Source organism: Pseudophryne corroboree, chromosome 9, assembly GCF_028390025.1.
Source record: "Pseudophryne corroboree isolate aPseCor3 chromosome 9, aPseCor3.hap2, whole genome shotgun sequence".
Taxonomy (NCBI): domain Eukaryota; kingdom Metazoa; phylum Chordata; class Amphibia; order Anura; family Myobatrachidae; genus Pseudophryne; species Pseudophryne corroboree.
In genome coordinates, this window is record NC_086452.1 from 4863184 (window position 1) to 4890715 (window position 27532).

The 27532-nt window shown below is 51.3% G+C and overlaps 1 protein-coding gene across 3 annotated transcripts in view; it reads right to left on the reverse strand.

The window, feature by feature from the left end:
• Positions 1–27532, reverse strand: part of SLC1A7 (solute carrier family 1 member 7) — a 436677-nt gene that overhangs the window by 402891 nt on the left and 6254 nt on the right. For 2 of the 3 annotated variants that reach the window (XM_063938904.1, XM_063938902.1), the window contains exon 1: positions 8099–8508. The exons of the other annotated variant lie outside the window; for it this stretch is intronic. In XM_063938904.1, the coding sequence (XP_063794974.1) occupies positions 8099–8239 (141 nt within the window). In that variant the 5' untranslated portion in view covers positions 8240–8508. Of the gene's footprint in view, positions 1–8098; positions 8509–27532 lie in introns of those variants that run through there. 3 annotated transcript variants of the gene reach the window in all.

The following is a 27532-nucleotide window of genomic DNA, read 5'->3' on the forward strand; positions in this document are numbered from 1 at the left end:
ATACACCATAGTCCTGTGTAGTATAATGTAACATATGTATAATGCACTGTAGAGAATACACCATAGTCCTGTGCAGTATAATGTAACATATGTATAATGTATAATGCACTGTAGAGAATACACCATAGTCCTGTGCAGTATAATGTAACATATGTATAACGTATAATGCACTGTAGAGAATACACCATAGTCCTGTGCCGTATAATGTAACATATGTATAATGTATAATGCACTGTAGAGAATACACCATAGTCCTGTGCAGTATAATGTAACATATGTTTCTCTGACGTCCTAGTGGATGCTGGGGACTCCGTAAGGACCATGGGGAATAGCGGCTCCGCAGGAGACTGGGCACAAAAGTAAAGCTTTAGAACTACCTGGTGTGCACTGGCTCCTCCCCCTATGACCCTCCTCCAAGCCTCAGTTAGATTTTTGTGCCCGAACGAGAAGGGTGCACACTAGGTGGCTCTCCTGAGCTGCTTAGTGAAAAGTTTAGTTTTAGGTTTTTTATGTTCAGTGAGACCTGCAGGCAACAGGCTCACTGCATCGAGGGACTAAGGGGAGAAGAAGCGAACTCACCTGCGTGCAGAGTGGATTGGGCTTCTTAGGCTACTGGACATTAGCTCCAGAGGGACCGATCACAGGCCCAGCCATGGATAGGTCCCAGAGCCGCGCCGCCGGCCCCCTTACAGAGCCAGAAGACAGAAGAGGTCCGGAAAATCGGCGTCAGAAGACGTCCTGTCTTCAACAAGGTAGCGCACAGCACTGCAGCTGTGCGCCATTGCTCTCAGCACACTTCAATCACTGAGGGTGCAGGGCGCTGGGGGGGGGCGCCCTGAGACGCAATAAAAACACCTTGGATGGCAAAAAAATGCATCACATATAGCTCCTGGGCTATATGGATGAATTTAACCCCTGCCAGAATACACAGAAAAACGGGAGATAAGGCCGCCGAGAAGGGGGCGGAGCCTATCTCCTCAGCACCATTTTCCCTCACAGCTCCGTTGGAGGGAAGCTCCCTGGCTCTCCCCTGCAGTCACTACACTACAGAAAGGGTTAAAAAAGAGAGGGGGGCACTAATTACGCGCAGTATTAAAAATACAGCAGCTATAAGGGGAAAAACACTTATATAAGGTTATCCCTGTATATATATAGCGCTCTGGTGTGTGCTGGCAAACTCTCCCTCTGTCTCCCCAAAGGGCTAGTGGGGTCCTGTCCTCTATCAGAGCATTCCCTGTGTGTGTGCTGTGTGTCGGTACGTTTGTGTCGACATGTATGAGGAGAAAAATGATGTGGAGACGGAGCAGATTGCCTGTAATAGTGATGTCACCCCCTAGGGGGTCGACACCTGAGTGGATGAACTGTTGGAAGGAATTACGTGACAGTGTCAGCTCTGTATAAAAGAGACAGCCGGCTACTCAGCTTGTGCCTGTCCAGACGTCTCATAGGCCGTCAGGGGCTCTAAAGCGCCCGTTACCTCAGATGGCAGATATAGACGCCGACACGGATACTGACTCCAGTGTCGACGGTGAAGAGACAAATGTGACTTCCAGTAGGGCCACACGTTACATGATTGAGGCAATGAAAAATGTTTTACACATTTCTGATAATACGAGTACCACCAAAAAGGGGTATTATGTTCGGTGAGGAAAAACTACCTGTAGTTTTCCTGAATCTGAGAAATTAAATGAGGTGTGTGATGATGCGTGGGTTTCCCCCGATAACAACTGATAATTTCTAAAATGTTATTGGCATTATATCCTTTCCCGCCAGAGGTTAGGGTGCGTTGGGAAACACCCCCTAGGGTGGATAAAGCGCTCACACGCTTGTAAGAACAAGGGCTCTACCCTCTCCTGAGATGGCCGCCCTTAAGGATCCTGCTGATAGAAAGCAGGAGGGTATCCTAAAATGTATTGACACACATACTGGTGTTATACTGCGACCAGCAATCGCCTCAGCCTGGATGTGCAGTGCTGGGTTGGCGTGGTCGGATTCCCTGACTGAAAATATTGATACCCTAGATAGGGACGGTATATTATTGCCTATAGAGCATTTAAAAGATGCATTTCTATATATGCGTGATGCACAGCGGAATATTTGCCGACTGGCATCAAGTCTAAGTGCGTTGTCCATTTCTGCCAGTAGAGGGTTATGGACACGACAGTGGTCAGGTGATGCGGATTCCAAACGGCATTTGGAAGTATTGCCTTATTAAGGGGAGGAGTTATTTGGGGTCGGTCTTTCAGACCTGGTGGCCACGGCAACAGCTGGGAAATCCACGTTTGTACCCCAGGTCGCCTCTCAACATAAGAAGACGCCGTATTATCAGGCGCAGTCTTTTCGTGGGCAAGCGGGCAAAAGGTTCCTCATTTCTGCCCCGTGACAGAGGGAGAGGAAAAAGGCTGCAGAAATCAGCCAGTTCCCAGGAACAGAAGCCCTCTCCCGCCTCTGCCAAGCCCTCAGTATGACGCTGGGGCTTTACAAGCAGAATCAGGCACGGTGGGGGCCCGTCTCAATGAATTTCAGCGCGCAGTGGGCTCACTCGCAAGTTGACCCCTGAACCCTTCAGGTGATATCTCAGGGGTACAAATTGGAATTGGAGACGTCTCCCCCTCGCCGTTTCCTAAAGTCGGCTTTACCGATGTCTCCTTCTGACAGGGAGGCAGTTTTGGAAGCCATTCACAAGCTGTATTCCCAGCAGGTGATAATCAAGGTACCCCTCCTGCAACAGGGAACGGGGTATTATTCCACACTGTTGTGGTACCGAAGCCGGACGGCTCGGTGAGACCGATTCTAAATCTAAAATCTTGAACACTTACATACGGAGGTTCAAATTCAAGATTGAGTCACTCAGAGCAGTGATTGCGAACCTGGAAGAGGGGGACTACATGATGTATCGGGACATCAAGGATGCTTACCTTCATGTCCCAATTTACCCTTCTCACCAAGGGTACCTCAGGTTTATGGTACAGAACTGTCACTATCAGTTTCAGACGCTGCCGTATGGATGGTCCACGGCACCCCGGGTCTTTACCAAGGTAATGGCCGAAATGATGATACTCCTTCGAAGGAAGGGAATTTTAGTTATCCCTTACTTGGACGATTCCCTGATAAGGGTAAGATCCAGGGAACAGTTGGAGGTCGGTGTAGCACTATCTCAGGTAGTGTTGCGGCAGCACGATTGGATTCTCAATATTCCAAAATCGCAGCTGATTCCGACGACTCGTCTTCTGTTCCTAGGGATGATCCTGGACACAGTCCAGAAAAAGGTGTTTCTCCCGGAGGAGAAAGTCAGGGAGTTATCCGAGCTAGTCGGGAACCTCCTATAACCGAGCCAAGTCTCAGTACATCAATGAAATGGTTCTGGGAAAAATGGTGGCTTCCTACGAAGCAATCCCATTCGGCAGATTCCACGCAAGAACTTTCCAGTGGGACCTGCTGGACAAATGGTCCGGGTCGCATCTTCAGATGCATCAGCGGATAACCCTGTCACCAAGCACAAGGGTGTCTCTCCTGTGGTGGTTGCAGAGTGCTCATCTTCTAGAGGGCCGCACATTCAGGACTGGGTCCTGGTGACCACGGACATAAATATCCTGAAGCTAAGGGCCATTTACAATGCTCTAAGCTCAGCAAGACCTCTGCTTCAAGGTCACCCGGAGTTGATCCATTCGGACAACATCTCGGCAGTCACCCACGTAAACAGACAGGGTGACACAAGAAGCAGGAGGGCAATGGCAGAAGCTGCAAGGATTCTTCGCTGGGCGGAAAATCATGTGATAGCACTGTCAGCAGTATTCATTCCGGGAGTGGACAACTGGGAAGCAGACTTCCTCAGCAGACATGACCTCCACCCGGGAGAGTGGGGACTTCACCCAGAAGTCTTCCACATGTTTATAAAACTCGACAAGTATTGCGCCAGGTCAAGGGACCCTCAGGCAATAGCTGTAGACGCTCTGGTAACACAGTGGGTGTACCAGTCAGTGTATGTGTTCCCTCCTCTGCCTCTCATACCCAAGGTACTGAGAATTATAAGATGGAGAGGAGTAAGCACTATATTCGTGGCTCCGGATTGGCCAAGAAGGACTTGGTAACCGGAACTTCAAGAGATGCTCACGGAGGATCCGTGGCCTCTACCTCTAAGAAGGGACCTGCTCCAGCAAGGACCCTGTCTGTTCCAAGACTTACCGCGGCTGCGTTTGACGGCATGGCGGTTGAACGCCGGATCCTGAAGGAGAAAGGCATTCCGGATGAAGTCATTCCTATCCTGATCAAAGCCAGGAAAGATATAACCGCAAAACATTATCACCGCATTTGGCGAAAATATGTTGCGTGGTGCGAGGCCAGTAAGGCCCCGACGGAGGAATTTTCAACTAGGTCGATTCCTACATTTCCTGCAAACAGGAGTGTCTATGGGCCTGAAATGGGGGTCCATTAAGGTTCAAATTTCGGCCTGTCAATTTTCTTCCAAAAAGAACTAGCTTCAGTCCCTGAAGTTCAGACGTTTGTGAAAGGGGTACTGTATATACAGCCTCCTTTTGTGCCTCCAGTGGCACCTTGGGATCTAAATGTAGTTTTTGGGTTCCAAAAGTCACGTTGGTTTGAACCACTTAAATATGTGGAGTTAAAATATCTCACATGGAAAGTGGTCATGCTGTTGGCCCTGGCCTGGGCCAGGTGCGTGTCAGAATTGGCGGCTTTATCCTGTAAAAGCCCTCATCTGATTTTCCATTCGGACAGGGCGGAATTGAGGACTTGTCCTCAGTTTCTCCCTAAGGTGGTTTTCAGCGTTTCACCTTAATCAACCTATTGTGGTGCCTGCGGCTACTAGGGACTTGGAGGACTCCAAGTTGCTAGACGTTGTCAGAGCCCTGGAAATATAGGTCTCCAGGACGGCTGGAGTCAGAAAATCTGACTCGTTGTTTATTCTGTATGCACCCAACAAGCTGGGTGCTCCTGCTTCTAAGCAGACTATTGCTCGTTGGATTTGTAGTACAATTCAGCTTGCACATTCTGTGGCAGGCCTGCCACAGCCAAAATCTGTAAAAGCCCATTCCACAAGGAAGGTGGGCTCAACTTGGGCGGCTGCCCGAGGGGTCTCGGCTTTACAACTTTGCCGAGCAGCTACTTGGTCAGGAGCAAATACGTTTGTAAAATTCTACAAATTTGATACCCTGGCTGAGGAGGACCTGGAGTTCTCTCATTTGGTGCTGCAGAGTCATCCGCACTCTCCCGCCCGTTTGGGAGCTTTGGTATAATCCCCATGGTCCTTACGGAGTCCCCAGCATCCACTAGGACGTCAGAGAAAATAAGAATTTACTTACCGATAATTCTATTTCTCGTAGTCCGTAGTGGATGCTGGGCGCCCATCCCAAGTGCGGATTGTCTGCAATGCTGGTACATAGTTATTGTTACCAAAAAAATCGGAATATTGCTGTAGTGAGCCATCTTTTCTAGAGGCTCCTCTGTTATCATGCTGTTAACTGGGTTTAGATCACAAGTTATATGGTGTGATTGGTGTGGCTGGTATGAGTCTTACCCGGGATTCAAAATCCTTCCTTATTGTGTACGCTCGTCCGGGCACAGTATCCTAACTGAGGCTTGGAGGAGGGTCATAGGGGGAGGAGCCAGTGCACACCAGGTAGTTCTAAAGCTTTACTTTTGTGCCCAGTCTCCTGCGGAGCCGCTATTCCCCATGGTCCTTACGGAGTCCCCAGCATCCACTACGGACTACGAGAAATAGAATTATCGGTAAGTAAATTCTTATTATAATGTATAATGCACTGTAGAGAATACACCATAGTCCTGTGCAGTGTAATGTAACATATGTATAATGCAGTGTAGAGAATACACCATAGTCCTGTGCAGTATAATGTAACATATGTATAATGTATAATGCACTGCAGAGAATACAGCATAGTCCTGTGCAGTATAATGTAACACATGTATAATGTATAATACACTGTAGAGAATACACCATAGTCCTGTGCAGTATAAAGTAACATATGTATAATGTATAATGCACTGTAGAGAATACACCATAGTCCTGTGCAGTATAATGTAACATATGTATAATGTATAATGCACTGTAGAGAATACACCATAGTCCTGTGCAGTATAATGTAACATATGTATAATGTATAATGCACTGTAGAGAATACACCATAGTCCTGTGCAGTATAATGTAACATATGTATAACGTATAATGCACTGTAGAGAATACACCATAGTCCTGTGTAGTATAATGTAACATATGTATAATGCACTGTAGAGAATACACCATAGTCCTGTGCAGTATAATGTAACATATGTATAATGTATAATGCACTGTAGAGAATACACCATAGTCCTGTGCAGTATAATGTAACATATGTATAATGTATAATGCACTGTAGAGAATACACCATAGTCCTGTGCAGTATAATGTAACATATGTATAATGTATAATGCACTGTATAGAATACACCATAGTCCTGTGCAGTATAATGTAACATATGTATAACGTATAATGCACTGTAGAGAATACACCATAGTCCTGTGTAGTATAATGTAACATATGTATAATGCACTGTAGAGAATACACCATAGTCCTGTGCAGTATAATGTAACATATGTATAATGTATAATGCACTGTAGAGAATACACCATAGTCCTGTGCAGTATAATGTAACATATGTATAATGTATAATGCACTGTAGAGAATACACCATAGTCCTGTGCAGTATAATGTAACATATGTATAATGTATAATGCACTGTAGAGAATACACCATAGTCCTGTGCAGTATAATGTAACATATGTATAATATATAATTCAAGTGCGCAGTCTAGAACCTGATCCCCAGAGGATAGGGTGGGTCCCAAGGCATTAGGGCCTACCAGGGATTACCCCTGCGGGCCAGTCTGAACCTGGGGTTACGTATCCAATAGGGTCCAAATGAATACAATGGAGAGAAAGACACTGACGTCACATTCTATATTTGCACCGTGGATTAGACTGTGACCTGTGGTGTAAGTAGTGATACAAAAATATAAGTTTCACTATTATCAATCTCATCATGATCACGCTCTCATGTGTTTTTAGCACCAAATACAAAGAACAGAATGAGTAAACATTCTGAAGCTAGTACTTGTTACCCATTACATGCCAGGTTGCATACTGACTATGGAGGTCATTCCGAGTTGTTCGCTCGCAAGCGGATTTTAGCAGATTTGCTCATGCTAAGCCGCCGCCTACTGGGAGTGAATCTTAGCATCTTAAAATTGCGACCGATGTATTCGCAATATTGCGATTACACACCTCGTAGCAGTTTCTGAGTAGCTCCAGACTTACTCGGCATCTGCGATCAGTTCAGTGCTTGTCGTTCCTGGTTTGACGTCACAAACACACCCAGCGTTCGCCCAGACACTCCTCCGTTCCTCCGGCCACTCCTGCGTTTTTTCCGGAAACGGTAGCGTTTTTTCCCACACTCCCATAAAACGGCCTGTTTCCGCCCAGTAACACCCATTTCCTGTCAATCACATTACGATCGCCAGAACGATGAAAATGCCGTGAGTAAAATTCCTAAGTGCATAGCAAATTTACTTGGCGCAGTCGCAGTGCGGACATTGCGCATGCGCATTAAGCGGAAAATCGCTGCGATGCAAAGATTTTTACCGAGCGAACAACTCGGAATGAGGGCCCATGTTTTTAAGTTCATTGGATTATAGGAGTGCTTTATGTTATATCTTTAGAATGGTGGTTGGTGTTTGTTATGAATATAATATGGTGTTTTTAATAGGACAAGAAGGGGGAAATATATATATATATTTAATACAAGGGATATATATACATATTTATTACAAACTATGTTCTGTGTGTGTCAGTATTCCTGACACAGGTATATATTAACACATGTGGGTAACGGCGTGCAGCGCTCACATACACAGGGTGACTCAGTTCATGCTTGTTAACCCCTGCTGGCACCACTGGGTTGCCCAATTAACTCTATAAATGTCTTTAACCCAGTAACATTTGGTGGTGCGTCCTGCGCTCGTGTCTGACCGTGGCCCTAGTGCTGAGTACATGATAGTCACCAGCCAGCAGAAGCTGTGACACTCACCTGTTCCGTCAGCCGCCGAGTCCTGAGGAAGAATCCCAGAAGGCATCCCACAATAACGGAGAGTACAGAGAGGATAAGCAGCCCATTCCTCTTACACACGTCCTTCACTCTGTCCAGCACAGCATCCAGCGCCCCTGCCATGGCGTCCTACAGGGACCGCGCTGCTCTGGTAAAAGCCAACTCACGTTCCCCAGAGATCAGATCAAAACCAGCACAGGCTGGCCAACCTGCAAGGTCGCCCCTCACCCATACGCCACGCAGCCTGCAGCTGGCATTACTGTCCCAAATTAATACCCCCAATCCTATTACTGACTTCATCATTAGGAGCCTGAGAGGAGATTAGGGAGCTCGGATAATTTGAAAAGAATATGACTGCACAAAAATAGATGCTGCAAGACGAGACACGCAGGAGAGGATGCTGCTAGACTTCAGGTGAATATTACGCACATAGCACGCTGCATGCAGCAGGGGAGAGCGCTGGGAGGTTGCTGCTAGATGTCAGGTGAATATTACGCACATAGCACGCTGCATGCAGCAGGGGAGAGCGCTGGGAGGTTGCTGCTAGATGTCAGGTGAATATTACGCACATAGCACGCTGCATGCAGCAGGGGAGAGCGCTGGGAGGTTGCTGCTAGATGTTAGGTGAATATTACGCACATAACACGCTGCATGCAGCAGGGGAGAGCGCTGGGAGGTTGCTGCTAGACTTCAGGTGAATATTATGCACATAGCACGCTGCATGCAGCAGGGGAGAGCGCTGGGAGGTTGCTGCTAGATGTCAGGTGAATATTACGCACATAACACGCTGCATGCAGCAGGGGAGAGCGCTGGGAGGTTGCTGCTAGACTTCAGGTGAATATTACGCACATAGCACGCTGCATGCAGCAGGGGAGAGCGCTGGGAGGTTGCTGCTAGATGTCAGGTGAATATTACGCATATAGCACGCTGCATGCAGCAGGGGAGAGTGCTGGGAGGATGCTGCTAGATGTCAGGTGAATATTACGCATATAGCACGCTGTCTACAGCAGGGGAGAGCGCTGGGAGGTTGCTGCTAGATGTCAGGTGGATATTACGCACATAGCACGCTGCATGCAGCAGGGGAGAGCACTGGGAGGTTGCTACTAGATGCCAGGTGAATATTACGCACATAGCACGCTGCATGCAGCAGGGGAAAGCGCAGGGAGGTTGCTGCTAGATGTCAGGTGAATATTACGCATATAGCACGCTGACTACAGCAGGGGAGAGCGCTGGGAGGTTGCTGCTAGATGTCAGGTGGATATTACGCACATAGCACGCTGCATGCAGCAGGGGAGAGCGCTGGGAGGTTGCTACTAGATGCCAGGTGAATATTACGCACATAGCACGCTGCATGCAGCAGGGGAAAGCGCTGGGAGGTTGCTGCTAGATGTAAGGTGAATATTACGCACATAGCACGCTGCATGCAGCAGGGGAGAGCGCTGGGAGGTTGCTGCTAGATGTCAGGTGGATATTACGCACATAGCACGCTGCATGCAGCAGGGGAGAGCGCTGGGAGGTTGCTGCTAGATGTCAGGTGAATATTACGCACATAGCAAGCTGCATGCAGCAGGGGAAAGCGCTGGGAGGTTGCTACTAGATGCCAGGTGAATATTACGCACATAGCACGCTGCATGCAGCAGGGGAGAGCGCTGGGAGGTTGCTACTAGATGCCAGGTGAATATTACGCACATAGCACGCTGCATGCAGCAGGGGAAAGCGCTGGGAGGTTGCTACTAGATGCCAGGTGAATATTACGCACATAGCACGCTGCATGCAGCAGGGGAAAGCGCTGGGAGGTTGCTACTAGATGTCAGGTGAATATTACGCACATAGCACGCTGCATGCAGCAGGGGAAAGCGCTGGGAGGTTGCTACTAGATGCCAGGTGAATATTACGCACATAGGGGGAATTCCAAGTTGATCGCAGCAGGAATTTTTTTAGCAGTTGGGCAAAACCATGGCCCTCATTCCGAGTTGATCGGTCGCAAGGCGATTTTAGCAGAGTTACACACGCTAAGCCGCCGCCTACTGGGAGTGAATCTTAGCTTCTTAAAATTGCGACCGATGTATTCGCAATATTGCGATTACTAACTACTTAGCAGTTTCAGAGTAGCTCCAGACTTACTCTGCCTGTGCGATCATTTCAGTGCTTGTCGTTCCTGGTTGACGTCACAAACACACCCAGCGTTCGCCCAGGCACTCCCACCGTTTCCCCGGCCACTCCTGCGTTTTTTCCGGAAACGGTAGCGTTTTCAGCCACACGCCCCTGAAACGCCGTGTTTCCGCCCAGTAACACCCATTTCCTGTCAATCACATTACGATCGCCGGAGCGAAGAAAAAGCCGTGAGTAAAAATACTTTCATCATAGTAAAGTTACTTGACGCAGTCGCAGTGCGAACATTGCGCATGCGTACTAAGCGGATTTTCACTGCGATGCGATGAAAAATACCGAGCGAACAACTCGGAATGAGGGCCCATGTGCACTGCAGGGGAGGCAGATATAACATGTGCAGAAAGAGTTAGATTTGGGTGCGTTATTTTGTTTCTGTGCAGGGTAAATACTGGCATGCTTTATTTTTACACTGCAATTTAGATTGCAGATTGAACACACCACACCCAAATCTAACTCTGTCTGCACATGTTATATCTGTCTCCCCTGCAGTGCACATGGTTTTGCCCAACTGCTAAAAAAAATTCCTGCTGCGATCAACTTGGAATTACCCCCATGGCACGCTGCATGCAGCAGGGGAGAGCGCTAGGAGGTTGCTGCTAGATGTCAGGTGAATATTACGCACATAGCACGCTGCATGCAGCAGGGGAAAGCGCTGGGAGGTTGCTACTAGATGCCAGGTGAATATTACGCACATAGCACGCTGCATGCAGCAGGGGAGAGCGCTAGGAGGTTGCTGCTAGATGTCAGGTGAATATTACGCACATAGGCCCTCATTCCGAGTTGATCGCTCGCAAGGCGATTTTAGCAGAGTTACACACGCTAAGCCGCCGCCTACTGGGAGTGAATCTTAGCTTCTTAAAATTGCGACCGATGTATTCGCAATATTGCGATTACTAACTACTTAGCAGTTTCAGAGTAGCTCCAGACTTACTCTGCCTGTGCGATCAGTTCAGTGCTTGTCGTTCCTGGTTGACGTCACAAACACACCCAGCGTTCGCCCAGGCACTCCCACCGTTTCTCCAGCCACTCCTGCGTTTTTTCCGGAAACGGTAGCGTTTTCAGCCACACGCCCCTGAAACGCCGTGTTTCCGCCCAGTAACACCCATTTCCTGTCAATCACATTACGTTCGCCGGAGCGATGAAAAAGCCGTGAGTAAAAATACTTTCTACATAGCAAAGTTACTTGGCGCAGTCGCAGTGCGAACATTGCGCATGCGTACTAAGCGGATTTTCATTGCGATGCGATGAAAAATACCGAGCGACCAACTCGGAATGAGGGCCATAGGCCATCATTCCGAGTTGTTCGCTCAGTAATTTTCTTCGCATCGCAGCGATTTTCCGCTAACTGCGCATGCGCAATGTTCGCACTGCGACTGCGCCAAGTAAATTTGCTATGAAGATTGGTATTTTACTCACGGCATTACAAGGTTTTTTCTTCGTACTGGAGATCGGAGTGTGATTGACAGGAAGTGGGTTTTTCTGGGCGGAAACTGGCCGTTTCATGGGAGTGTGTGAAAAAACGCTACCGTTTCTGGGAAAAATGCGGGAGTGGCTGGAGAAACGGAGGAGTGTCTGGGCGAACGCTGGGTGTGTTTGTGACGTCAAACCAGGAACGACAAGCACTGAACTGATCGCACTGGAAGAGTAAGTCTCGAGCTACTCAGAAACTGCACAGAGATGTCTTTTCGCAATAGTGCGAATCTTTCGTTCGCAATTTTGATAAGCTAAGATTCACTCCCAGTAGGCGGCGGCTTAGCGTGTGCAATGCTGCTAAAAGCAGCTTGCGAGCGAACAACTCGGAATGAGGGCCATAGCACGCTGCATGCAGTAGGGGAGAGCGCTGGGAGGTTGCTGCTAGATGTCAGGTGAATATTACGCACATAGCACGCTGCATGCAGCAGGGGATAGCGCTGTGAGGATGCTGCTAGATGTCAGGTGAATAATACGCATATAGGCCCTCATTCCGAGTTGTTCGCTCGCAAGCTGCTTTTAGCAGCATTGCACACGCTAAGCCGCCGCCTACTGGGAGTGAATCTTAGCTTAGCAAAATTGCGAACGAAGTATTCGCAATATTGTGAAAATACTTCTCTGTGCAGTTTCTGAGTAGATCGAGACTTACTCTGCCAGTGCGATCAGTTCAGTGCTTGTCGTTCCTGGTTTGACGTCACAAACACACCCAGCGTTCGCCCAGACACTCCCCCGTTTCTTCAGCCACTCCCGCGTTTTTCCCAGAAACGGTAGCGTTTTTTCACACACTCCCATAAAACGGCCAGTTTCCGCCCAGAAACACCCACTTCCTGTCAATCACACTCCGATCACCAGAACGAAGAAAAAAACTCGAAATGCCGTGAGTAAAATACCAAACTTTTTAGCAAATTTACTTGGCGCAGTCGGTGCGAACATTGCGCATGCGCAATTAGCGGAAAATCGCTGCGATGCGAAGAAAATTACCGAGCGAACAACTCGGAATGAGGGCCATAGCACGCTGCATGCAGCAGGGGAGAGTGCTGGGAGGAAGCTGCTAGATGTCAGGTGAATATTACGCCCATAGCACGCTGCATGCAGCAGGGGAAAGTGCTGGGAGGTTGCTACTAGATGTCAGGTGAATATTACGCACATAGGCCCTCATTCCGAGTTGTTCGCTCGTTCTTTTTCATCGCATCGCAGTGAAAATCCGCTTAGTACGCATGCGCAAAGTTCGCACTGCGACTGCGCCAAGTAACTTTACTATGAAGAAAGTATTTTTACTCACGGCTTTTTCTTCGCTCCGGCGATCGTAATGGGATTGACAGGAAATGGGTGTTACTGGGCGGAAACACGGCGTTTCAGGGGCGTGTGGCTGAAAACGCTACCGTTTCCGGAAAAAACGCAGGAGAGGCCGGAGAAACGGTGGGAGTGCCTGGGCGAACGCTGGGTGTGTTTGTGACGTCAACCAGGAACGACAAGCACTGAACTGATCGCACAGGCAGAGTAAGTCTGGAGCTACTCAGAAACTGCTAAGTAGTTAGTAATCGCAATATTGCGAATACATCGGTCGCAATTTTAAGAAGCTAAGATTCACTCCCAGTAGGCGGCGGCTTAGCGTGTGTAACTCTGCTAAATTCGCCTTGCGACCGATCAACTCGGAATGAGGGCCATAGCACGCTGCATGCAGCAGGGGAGAGCGCTGGGAGGTTGCTGCTAGATGTCAGGTGAATATTACGCACATAGCATGCTGCATGCAGCAGGGGAGAGCGCTAGGAGGTTGCTGCTAGATGTCAGGTGAATATTACGCACAAAGCACGCTGCATGCAGCAGGGGAGAGTGCTGGGAGGTTGCTGCTAGATGTCAGGTGAATATTACGCACATAGCATGCTGCATGCAGCAGGGGAGAGCGCTAGGAGGTTGCTGCTAGATGTCAGGTGAATATTACGCACATAGCACGCTGCATGCAGCAGGGGAGAGCGCTGGGAGGTTGCTGCTAGATGTCAGGTGAATATTACGCACATAGCACGCTGCATGCAGCAGGGGAGAGCGCTGGGAGGTTGCTGCTAGATGTAAGGTGAATATTACGCAAATAGTACGCTGCATGCAGCAGGGGATAGCGCTGTGAGGATGCTGCTAGATGTCAGGTGAATATTACGCATATAGCACGCTGATTGCAGCAGGGTACAGCGCTGGGAGTTTGCTGTTAGATGTCATGTGGATATTACGCACATAGCACGCTGCATGAAGCAGGGGAAAGCGCTGGGAGGTTGCTGCTAGATGTCAGGTGAATATTACGCACATAGCACGCTGCATGGGAGAGCGCTGGGAGGTTGCTGCTAGATGTCAGGTGAATATTACGCACATAGCACGCTGCATGCAGCAGGGGAGAGCACTGGGAGGTTGCTGCTATATGTCAGGTGAATATTACGCACATAGCACGCTGCATGGGAGAGCGCTGGGAGGTTGCTGCTAGATGTCGGGTGAATATTACGCACATAGCACGCGGCATGCAGCAGGGGAGAGTGCTGGGAGGTTGCTGCTAGATGTCAGGTGAATATTACGCACATAGCACGCTGCATGGGAGAGAGCTGGGAGGTTGCTGCTAGATGTCAAGTGAATATTACGCAGAGCACGCTGCATGGGAGAGCGCTGGGTGGTTGCTGCTAGATGTCAGGTGAATATTACGCACATAGCACGCTGCATGCAGCAGGGGAGAGCGCTGGGAGGTTGCTGCTAAATGTCAGGTGAATATTACGCACATAGCACGCTGCATGGGAGAGCGCTGTGAGGTTGCTGCTAGATGTCGGGTGAATATTACACACATAGCACGCTGCATGCAGCAGGGGAGAGCGCTGGGAGGTTGCTGGTAGTTGTCAGGTGAATATTACGCACATAGCACACTGCATGCAGCAGGGGAGAGCGCTGGGAGGTTGCTGCTAGATGTCAGGTGAATATTACGCACATAGCACGATGCATGGGAGAGCGCTGGGAGGTTGCTGCTAGATGTCGGGTGAATATTACACACATAGCACGCTGCATGGGAGAGCGCTGGGAGGTTGCTGCTAGATGTCGGGTGAATATTACGCACATAGCCGCTCCATGCAGCAGGGGAGAGCGCTGGGAGGTTGCTGCTAGATGTCAGGTGAATATTACGCACATAGCACGCTGCATGCAGCAGGGGAGAGCGCTGGGAGGTTGCTGCTAGATGTCAGGTGAATATTACGCACATAGCACGCTGCATGGGAGAGCGCTGGGAGGTTGCTGCTAGACGTCGGGTGAATATTACACACATAGCACGCTGCATGCAGCAGGGGAGAGCGCTGGGAGGTTGCTGCTAGATGTCAGGTGAATATTACGCACATAGCACGCTGCATGGGAGAGCGCTGGGAGGTTGCTGCTAGATGTCAGGTGAATATTACGCACATAGCACGCTGCATGCAGCAGTGGAGAGCGCTGGGAGGTTGCTGCTAGATGTCAGGTGAATATTACGCACATAGCACGCTGCATGGGAGAGTGCTGGGAGGTTGCTGCTAGATGTCGAGTAAATATTACGCACACAGCACGCTGCATGCAGCAGGGGAGAGCGCTGGGAGGTTGCTGCTAGATGTCAGGTGGATATTACGCACATACCACGCTGCATGCAGCAGTGGAGAGCGCTGGGAGGTTGCTGCTAGATGTCAGGTGAATATTACGCACATAGCACGCTGCATGCATCAGGGGAGAGCGCTGGGAGGTTGCTGCTAGATGTCAGGTGAATATTACGCACACAGCACGCTGCATGCAGCAGGGGAGAGCGCTGGGAGGTTGCTGCTAGATGTCAGGTGAACATTACACACATAGCACGCTGCATGCAGCAGGGGAGAGCGCTGGGAGGTTGCTGCTAGATGTCAGGTGAATATTACGCACATAGCACGCTGCATGGGAGAGCGCTGGGAGGTTGCTGCTAGATGTCAGGTGAATATTACGCACATAGCACGCTGCATGCAGCAGTGGAGAGCGCTGGGAGGTTGCTGCTAGATGTCAGGTGAATATTACGCACATAGCACGCTGCATGGGAGAGCGCTGGGAGGTTGCTGCTAGATGTCGAGTAAATATTACGCACACAGCACGCTGCATGCAGCAGGGGAGAGCGCTGGGAGGTTGCTGCTAGATGTCAGGTGGATATTACGCACATAGCACGCTGCATGCAGCAGGGGAGAGGGCTGGGAGGTTGCTGCTAGATGTAAGGTGAATATTACGCACATAGCACGCTGCATGCATCAGGGGAGAGCGCTGGGAGGTTGCTGCTAGATGTCAGGTGAATATTACGCACATAGCACGCTGAATGGGAGAGCGCTGGGAGGTTGCTGCTAGATGTCAGGTGAATATTACGCACACAGCACGCTGCATGCAGCAGGGGAGAGCGCTGGGAGGTTGCTGCTTGATGTCAGGTGAACATTACGCACATAGCACGCTGCATGCAGCAGGGGAGATCGCTGGGAGGTTGCTGCTAGATGTCAGGTGAATATTACGCACATAGCACGCTGAATGGGAGAGCGCTGGGAGGTTGCTGCTAGATGTCAGGTGAATATTACACACACATAGCACGCTGCATGCAGCAGGGGAGAGCGCTGGGAGGTTGCTGCTAGATGTCAGGTGAATATTACGCACATAGCACGCTGCATGGGAGAGCGCTGGGAGGTTGCTGCAAGATGTCGGGTGAATATTACGCACATAGCACGCTGCATGCAGCAGGGGAGAGCACTGGGATGTTGCTGCTAGATGTCAGGTGAATATTACGCACATAGCACGCTGCATGCAGCAGGGGAGAGCGCTGGGATGTTGCTGCTAGATGTCAGGTGAATATTACGCACATAGCACGCTGCATGCAGCAGGGGAGAGCGCTGGGAGGTTGCTGCTAGATGCCAGGTGAATATTACGCACATAGCACGCTGCATGCAGCAGGGAGAGCGCTGGGAGGTTGCTGCTAGATGTCAGGTGAATATTACGCACATAGCACGCTGCATGCAGCAGGGGAGAGCGCTGGGAGGATGCTGCTAGATGTCAGGTGAATATTACGCACATAGCACGCTGCATGCAGCAGCGGAGAGCGCTGGGAGGTTGCTGCTAGATGTCAGGTGAATATTAAGCACATAGCACGCTGCATGCAGCAGTGGAGAGCGCTGGGAGGTTGCTGCTAGATGTCAGGTGAATATTACGCACATAGCACGCTGCATGGGAGAGCGCTGGGAGGTTGCTGCTACATGTTGGGTGAATATTACGCACATAGCACGCTGCATGCAGCAGGGGAGAGCGCTCGGAGGATGCTGCTAGATGTTAGGTGGATATTACGCACATAGCACGCTGCATGCAGCAGGGGAGAGCGCTGGGAGGCTGCTGCTAGATGTCAGGTGAATATTACGCACATAGCACGCTGCATGGGAGAGCGCTGGGAGGTTGCTGCTAGATGTCAGGTGAATATTACGCATATAGCACGCTGCATGCAGCATGGGAGAGCGCTGGGTGGATGCTGCTAGATGTCAGGTGGATATTACGCACATAGCACGCTGCATGGGAGAGCGCTGGGAGGATGCTGCTAGATGTCAGGTGGATATTACGCACATAGCACGCTGCATGGGAGAGCGCTGGGTGGTTGCTGCTAGATGTCAGGTGAATATTACGCACATAGCACGCTGCATGCAGCAGGGGAGAGCGCTGGGAGGTTGCTGCTAAATGTCAGGTGAATATTACGCACATAGCACGCTGCATGGGAGAGCGCTGGGAGGTTGCTGCTAGACGTCGGGTGAATATTACACACATAGCACGCTGCATGCAGCAGGGGAGAGCGCTGGGAGGTTGCTGCTAGATGTCAGGTGAATATTACGCACATAGCACGCTGCATGGGAGAGCGCTGGGAGGTTGCTGCTAGATGTCAGGTGAATATTACGCACATAGCACGCTGCATGGGAGAGCGCTGGGAGGTTGCTGCTAGATGTCAGGTGAATATTACGCACATAGCACGCTGCATGCAGCAGTGGAGAGCGCTGGGAGGTTGCTGCTAGATGTCAGGTGAATATTACGCACATAGCACGCTGCATGGGAGAGCGCTGGGAGGTTGCTGCTAGATGTCGAGTAAATATTACGCACACAGCACGCTGCATGCAGCAGGGGAGAGCGCTGGGAGGTTGCTGCTAGATGTCAGGTGGATATTACGCACATAGCACGCTGCATGCAGCAGGGGAGAGGGCTGGGAGGTTGCTGCTAGATGTAAGGTGAATATTACGCACATAGCACGCTGCATGCATCAGGGGAGAGCGCTGGGAGGTTGCTGCTAGATGTCAGGTGAATATTACGCACATAGCACGCTGAATGGGAGAGCGCTGGGAGGTTGCTGCTAGATGTCAGGTGAATATTACGCACACAGCACGCTGCATGCAGCAGGGGAGAGCGCTGGGAGGTTGCTGCTTGATGTCAGGTGAACATTACGCACATAGCACGCTGCATGCAGCAGGGGAGATCGCTGGGAGGTTGCTGCTAGATGTCAGGTGAATATTACGCACATAGCACGCTGAATGGGAGAGCGCTGGGAGGTTGCTGCTAGATGTCAGGTGAATATTACACACACATAGCACGCTGCATGCAGCAGGGGAGAGCGCTGGGAGGTTGCTGCTAGATGTCAGGTGAATATTACGCACATAGCACGCTGCATGGGAGAGCGCTGGGAGGTTGCTGCAAGATGTCGGGTGAATATTACGCACATAGCACGCTGCATGCAGCAGGGGAGAGCACTGGGATGTTGCTGCTAGATGTCAGGTGAATATTACGCACATAGCACGCTGCATGCAGCAGGGGAGAGCGCTGGGATGTTGCTGCTAGATGTCAGGTGAATATTACGCACATAGCACGCTGCATGCAGCAGGGGAGAGCGCTGGGAGGTTGCTGCTAGATGCCAGGTGAATATTACGCACATAGCACGCTGCATGCAGCAGGGAGAGCGCTGGGAGGTTGCTGCTAGATGTCAGGTGAATATTACGCACATAGCACGCTGCATGCAGCAGGGGAGAGCGCTGGGAGGATGCTGCTAGATGTCAGGTGAATATTACGCACATAGCACGCTGCATGCAGCAGCGGAGAGCGCTGGGAGGTTGCTGCTAGATGTCAGGTGAATATTAAGCACATAGCACGCTGCATGCAGCAGTGGAGAGCGCTGGGAGGTTGCTGCTAGATGTCAGGTGAATATTACGCACATAGCACGCTGCATGGGAGAGCGCTGGGAGGTTGCTGCTACATGTTGGGTGAATATTACGCACATAGCACGCTGCATGCAGCAGGGGAGAGCGCTCGGAGGATGCTGCTAGATGTTAGGTGGATATTACGCACATAGCACGCTGCATGCAGCAGGGGAGAGCGCTGGGAGGTTGCTGCTAGATGTCAGGTGAATATTACGCACATAGCACGCTGCATGGGAGAGCGCTGGGAGGTTGCTGCTAGATGTCAGGTGAATATTACGCATATAGCACGCTGCATGCAGCATGGGAGAGCGCTGGGTGGATGCTGCTAGATGTCAGGTGGATATTACGCACATAGCACGCTGCATGGGAGAGCGCTGGGAGGATGCTGCTAGATGTCAGGTGGATATTACGCACATAGCACGCTGCATGGGAGAGTGCTGGGAGGATGCTGCTAGATGTCAGGTGGATATTACGCACATAGCACGCTGCATGGGAGAGCGCTGGGAGGATGCTGCTAGATGTCAGGTGGATATTACGCACATAGCACGCTGCATGGGAGAGCGCTGGGAGGATGCTGCTAGATGTCAGGTGGATATTACGCACATAGCACGCTGCATGGGAGAGCGCTGGGAGGATGCTGCTAGATGTCAGGTGGATATTACGCACATAGCACGCTGCATGGGAGAGTGCTGGGAGGATGCTGCTAGATGTCAGGTGGATATTACGCACATAGCACGCTGCATGGGAGAGCGCTGGGAGGATGCTGCTAGATGTCAGGTGGATATTACGCACATAGCACGCTGCATGGGAGAGCGCTGGGAGGATGCTGCTAGATGTCAGGTGGATATTACGCACACATAACACCTGTTCAGACAGTCGCAAATTTGATCTTTAAGCATTGTAGATTGACTGATCTCGCATCGCTGCTCAAGTCGCACTGCGCAGGTGCCGTGAAGTTCTCGCGCTGGCGGTTGCCGTGAGGATTTATTCACAAAGTGATTGATAATTTGATAATGGACTGATCTGTGATGACGCTGCATCTCTGTACAGGTGTGGTATGGGAGGTAGTTAGTAACTAGGTCCACAGTGTCTAGGTCAACAGGTCAAAAGGTCGACATGACTTTTTTTTTTGTGTCGTTTTCTTCGTAGAGTGACCAGAACCCCAATAAGTGCACCGTGTCCCCTCGCTTCGCTCGCCATGCTTCGGACAGATTACCGTTCCAATCGTAGTCCACGTGGATCGTTAAGTATGAAAATGTTCAAAAAAAGAAAAAAATGTGAAAAACTCATGTCGACCTTTTGACCTGTCGACCTAGACCATGTCGACCTAGAGAGCGGATCCCCTCTGTACACAGCCGCTGGGTCTCATGCAGGGTGCTGCGGCATCTGCATATTTTGGCACAGCTGCTGCGTACACATTGGTAGCAGGCCCATCGTATACTATAGGTGTGGCTGGAGGCCGGATCTTACCGGCTCCATACTAAACACAGAGAAACTGGATCCATATAGAATACACGCAGAATGATATAATAGCCTGGATCCGGCTATATCTATATATTCATAAATATTATTATAACTTATTTACAGTATATGTCGCCAACTGACCGTACCTTACATGAGAACAGGTACAAACACAATGACAGTCTGCAATCAGAAGGAGAGAGGGCCCTGGTCGCACTATATAGGAGGACACAATGGGGAGAGGGCCCTGCTCGCACTATATAGGAGGACACAATGGGGAGAGGGCCCTGCTCGCACTATATAGGAGGACACAATGGGGAGAGGGCCCTGCTCGCACTATATAGGGTGTATGGGAGGACACAATGGGGAGAGGGCCCTGCTCTCACTATATAGGGCGTATGGGAGGACACAATGGGGAGAGGGCCCTGCTCGCACTATATAGGAGGACACAATGGGGAGAGGGCCCTGCTCGCACTATATAGGAGGACACAATGGGGAGAGGGCCCTGCTCGCACTATATAGGAGGACACAAGGGGGAGAGGGCCCTGCTCACACTATATAGGAGGACACAATGGGGAGAGGGCCCTGCTCACACTATATAGGGCGTATGGGAGGACACAATGGGGAGAGGGCCCTGCTCGCACTATATAGGAGGACACAATGGGGAGAGGGCCCTGCTCGCACTATATAGGAGGACACAATGGGGAGAGGGCCCTGCTCGCACTATATAGGAGGACACAAGGGGGAGAGGGCCCTGCTCACACTATATAGGAGGACACAATGGGGAGAGGGCCCTGCTCGCACTATATAGGGCGTATGGGAGGACACAATGGGGAGAGGGCCCTGCTCGCACTATATAGGAGGACACAATGGGGAGAGGGCCCTGCTCGCACTATATAGGATGTATGGGAGGACACAATGGGGAGAGGGCCCTGCTCGCACTATATAGGAGGACACAATGGGGAGAGGGCCCTGCTCGCACTATATAGGGCGTATGGGAGGACACAATGGGGAGAGGGCCCTGCTCGCACTATATAGGGTGTATGGGAGGACACAATGGGGAGAGGGCCCTGCTCGCACTATATAGGAGGACACAATGGGGAGAGGGCCCTGCTCGCACTATATAGGGCGTATGGGAGGACACAATGGGGAGAGGGCCCTGCTCACACTATATAGGGCATATGGGAGGACACAATGGGGAGAGGGCCCTGCTCGCACTATATAGGGTGTATGGGAGGATACAATGGGGAGAGGGCCCTGCTCGCACTATATAGGGTGTATGGGAGGACACAATGGGGAGAGGGCCCAGCTCGCACTATATAGGAGGACACAATGGGGAGAGGGCCCTGCTCGCACTATATAGGGCGTATGGGAGGACACAATGGGGAGAGGGCCCTGCTCACACTATATAGGGCATATGGGAGGACACAATGGGGAGAGGGCCCTGCTCGCACTATATAGGAGGACACAATGGGGAGAGGACCCTGCTCGCACTATATAGGAGGACACAATGGGGAGAGGGCCCTGCTCACACTATATAGGGCGTATGGGAGGACACAATGGGGAGAGGGCCCTGCTCGCACTATATAGGAGGACACAATGGGGAGAGGGCCCTGCACGCACTATATAGGATGTATGGGAGGATACAATGGGGAGAGGGCCCTGCTCGCACTATATAGGGTGTATGGGAGGACACAATGGGGAGAGGGCCCTGCTCGCACTATATAGGGCATATGGGAGGATATAATGGGCAGAGGGCCCTGCTCGCACTATATAGGGCGTATGGGAAAACACAATGGGGAGAGGGCCCTGCTCACACTATATAGGGCATATGGGAGAATACAATGGGGAGAGGGCCCTGCTCACACTATATAGGGCGTATGGGAAAACACAATGGGGAGAGGGCCCTGCTCACACTATATAGGGCATATGGGAGAATACAATGGGGAGAGGGCCCTGCTCGCACTATATAGGGTGTATGGGAGGACACAATGGGGAGAGGGCCCTGCTCGCACTATATAGGGCGTATGGGAGGATACAATGGGGAGAGGGCCCTGCTCGCACTATATAGGGCGTATGGGAGGATACAATGGGGAGAGGGCCCTGCTCGCACTATATAGGATGTATGGGAGGATATAATGGGGAGAGGGCCCTGCTCGCACTATATAGGGCGTATAGGAGGCACAATGGGGAGAGGGCCCTGCTAGCACTATATAGGGCATATGGGAGGACACAATGGGGAGAGGACCCTGCTCGCACTATATAGGGCGTATAGGAGGCACAATGGGGAGAGGGCCCTGCTCGCACTATATAGGGCGTATGGGAGGACACAATGGGGAGAGCACCCTGCTCACACTATATAGGGCGTATGGGAGAATACAATGGGGAGAGTGTCCTGCTCACACTATATAGGGCGTATGGGAGGACACAATGGGGAGAGGGCCCTGCTCGCACTATATAGGGCGTATAGGAGGCACAATGGGGAGAGGGCCCTGCTCGCACTATATAGGGTGTATGGGAGAATACAATGGGGAGAGGGCCCAGCTCGCACTATATAGGGCGTATGGGAGGACACAATGGGGAGAAGGCCCTGCTCGCACTATATAGGGTGTATGGGAGAATACAATGGGGAGAGGGCCCTGCTCACACTATATAGGGCGTAAGGGAGAATACAATGGGGAGAGGGCCCTGCTCGCACTATATAGGGCGTATAGGAGGCACAATGGGGAGAGGGCCCTGCTCTCACTATATAGGGCGTATGGGAGGACACAATGGGGAGAGGGCCCTGCTCGCACTATATAGGGTGTATGGGAGGATATAATGGGGAGAGGGCCCTGCTCGTACTATATAGGGCGTATAGGAGGCACAATGGGGAGAAGGCCCTGCTCGCACTATATAGGGTGTATGGGAGGATACAATGGGGAGAGGGCCCTGCTCACACTATATAGGGCGTATGGGAGGACACAATGGGGAGAGCACCCTGCTCACACTATATAGGGCATTTGGGAGAATACAATGGGGAGAGGGCCCTGCTCGCACTATATAGGGCGTATGGGAGGACACAATGGGGAGAGCACCCTGCTCACACTATATAGGGCGTATGGGAGAATACAATGGGGAGAGTGTCCTGCTCACACTATATAGGGCGTATGGGAGGACACAATGGGGAGAGGGCCCTGCTCGCACTATATAGGGCGTATAGGAGGCACAATGGGGAGAGAGCCCTGCTCGCACTATATAGGGTGTATGGGAGAATACAATGGGGAGAGGGCCCTGCTCGCACTATATAGGGCGTATGGGAGGACACAATGGGGAGAAGGCCCTGCTCGCACTATATAGGGCGTATAGGAGGCACAATGGGGAGAGGGCCCTGCTCGCACTATATAGGGTGTATGGGAGAATACAATGGGGAGAGGGCCCTGCTCACACTATATAGGGCGTATGGGAGAATACAATGGGGAGAGGGCCCTGCTCGCACTATATAGGGCGTATAGGAGGCACAATGGGGAGAGGGCCCTGCTTGCACTATATAGGGTGTATGGGAGAATACAATGGGGAGAGGGCCCTGCTCGCACTATATAGGGCGTATGGGAGAATACAATGGGGAGAGGGCCCTGCTCACACTATATAGGGCGTATGGGAGGACACAATGGGGAGAGGGCCCTGCTCGCACTATATAGGGCGTATGGGAGAATACAATGGGGAGAGGGCCCTGCTCACACTATATAGGGCGTATGGGAGAATACAATGGGGAGAGGGCCCTGCTCACACTATATAGGGCGTATGGGAGAATACAATGGGGAGAGGGCCCTGCTCACACTATATAGGGCGTATGGGAGAATACAATGGGGAGAGGGCCCTGCTCGCACTATATAGGGCGTATGGGAGGACACAATGGGGAGAGGGCCCTGCGCGCACTATATAGGGCGTATAGGAGGCACAATGGGGAGAGGGCCCTGCTCGCACTATATAGGGTGTATGGGAGAATACAATGGGGAGAGGGCCCTGCTCGCACTATATAGGACGTATAGGAGGCACAATGGGGAGAGGGCCCTGCTCGCACTATGTAGGACATATGGGAGGACACAATGGGGAGAGGGCCCTGCTCGCACTATGTAGGACATATGGGAGGACACAATGGGGAGAGGGCCCTGCTCGCACTATGTAGGACATATGGGAGGACACAATGGGGAGAGGGCCCTGCTCGCACTATATAGGGCGTATGGGAGGACACAATGGGGAGAGGGCCCTGCTCGCACTATATAGGGCGTATGGGAGGACACAATGAAGAGAGGGCCCTGCTCGCACTATATAGGGCGTATGGGAGGATATAATGGGGAGAGGGCCCTGCTCGCACTATATAGGATGTATGGGAGGATATAATGGGGAGAGGGCCCTGCTCGCACTATGTAGGACATATGGGAGGACACAATGGGGAGAGGGCCCTGCTCGCACTATATAGGGCGTATGGGAGGACACAATGGGGAGAGGGCCCTGCTCGCACTATATAGGGCGTATGGGAGGACACAATGGGGAGAGGGCCCTGCTCGCACTATATAGGGCGTATGGGAGGATATAATGGGGAGAGGGCCCTGCTCGCACTATATAGGATGTATGGGAGGACACAATGGGGAGAGGGCCCTGCTCGCACTAAATAGGACGTATGGGAGAATACAAAGGGGAGAGGGCCCTGCTCGCACTATATAGGGCGTATGGGAGGATACAATGGGGAGAGGGCCCTGCTCACACTATATAGGGCATATGGGAGGACACAATGGGGAGAGGGCCCTGCTCGCACTATATAGGGCGTATGGGAGGACACAATGGGGAGAGGGCCCTGCTCGCACTATGTAGGACATATCGGAGGACACAATGGGGAGAGGGCTCTGCTCGCACTATATAGGGCGTATGGGAGGATATAATGGGGAGAGGGCCCTGCTCGCACTATATAGGGCATATGGGAGGATATAATGGGGAGAGGGCCCTGCTCGCACTATATAGGATGTATGGGAGGATATAATGGGGAGAGGGCCCTGCTCGCACTATATAGGGCATATAGGAGGACACAATGGGGAGAGGGCCCTGCTCGCACTATATAGGGCGTATGGGAGGATACAATGGGGAGAGGGCCCTGCTCGCACTATATAGGATGTATGGGAGGATATAATGGGGAGAGGGCCCTGCTCGCACTATATAGGGCATATAGGAGGACACAATGGGGAGAGGGCCCTGCTCGCACTATATAGGGCATATGGGAGGATATAATGGGGAGAGGGCCCTGCTCGCACTATATAGGGCGTATGGGAGGATATAATGGGGAGAGGGCCCTGCTCGCACTATATAGGATGTATGGGAGGATATAATGGAGAGAGGGCCCTGCTCGCACTATATAGGGCATATAGGAGGAAACAATGGGGAGAGGGCCCTGCTCGCACTACATAAGGCATATAAGAGGACACAATGGGGAGAGGGCCCTGCTCGTACTATATAGGGCATATAGGAGGACACAATGGGGAGAGGGCCCTACTCGCACTATATAGGGCATATGGGAGGACACAATGGGGAGAGGGCCCTGCTCGCACTACATAAGGCATATAAGAGGACACAATGGGGAGAGGGCCCTGCTCGCCCTATATAGGGCGTATGGGAGGATACAATGGGGAGAGGGCCCTGCTCGCACTATATAGGATGTATGGGAGGATATAATGGGGAGAGGGCCCTGCTCGCACTATATAGGGTGTATGGGAGGATACAATGGGGAGAGGGCCCTGCTCGCACTACATAAGGCATATAAGAGGACACAATGGGGAGAGGGCCCTGCTCGCACTATATAGGATGTATGGGAGGATATAATGGGGAGAGGGCCCTGCTCGCACTACATAAGGCATATAAGAGGACACAATGGGGAGAGGGCCCTGCTCGCCCTATATAGGGCGTATGGGAGGATACAATGGGGAGAGGGCCCTGCTCGCACTATATAGGATGTCTGGGAGGATATAATGGGGAGAGGGCCCTGCTCGCACTATATAGGGCGTATGGGAGAATACAATGGGGAGAGGGCCCTGCTCGCACTATATAGGATGTCTGGGAGGATATAATGGGGAGAGGGCCCTGCTCGCACTATATAGGGCGTATGGGAGGATACAATCGGGAGTGGGCCCTGCTCGCACTACATAAGGCATATAAGATGACACAATGGGGAGAGGGCCCTGCTCGCACTATATAGGATGTCTGGGAGGATATAATGGGGAGAGGGCCCTGCTCGCACTATATAGGGCATATAGGAGGATACAATGGGGAGGGGGCCCTGCTCGCACTACATAAGGCATATAAGAGGACACAACCCATTTCTGTAATCAATATTTGCCAGCGGCATTCACAGGAGCGTTGAATAGTAGCAGAACAATAGATTGCTGCTGGTACACTGTGCCGCGTTTGCGGCAAAGACACGCCACGCAGTAATTTATTGCAAACATGTGTAAGGACACATCTGTAGGACATATAGCAGGATATTGGCCACCGCAGCTACAGACACCTGGAAATGGCGGCAGCACATTATAGCCTCAGTGATCGCGCCGAGCAAAAAAAATTTGGGGTCCCAGGGACCCCTCACTTTAAGAAATTTGGGTCCTACGCCACTACTTCTGGGTCCCATCACATATTATGGGGGTGAGGGCAGGCAAGAAAGTGGTTAGGTGCAGGCAGTGCTGAGGGTATAGAGGGGGAAGGGTAGATATAAATTTGGGCAATACTGGGGGGAAAGGAGGGGGTTGGGGGCAGGCAATACTAGGGGCAGTGATGGGGGTAGGGAGGGGGGGTAAGGGTGGATAGCAGTTAGGATGTTGGATGGTGTTATGGGCACTGAGGAGGTGTGTGTGTGTGTGTGTGTGTGTGTGTGTGTGTGTGTGTGTGTGTGTGTGTGTGTGTGTATATATATATATATATTGGGCACTGTGTGGGTATGAAGGGTGTATAATGAGCACTGTGTAGGTATGGAGGGTGTTATGGGAACTGTGGTTTGTGTATGCTGGGCACTGTGGGGAGTGTACACAAAGCGGTGCATGGTGTGGGCTTGAAGGGTGTATAATGAGCACTGTGTGGGTAT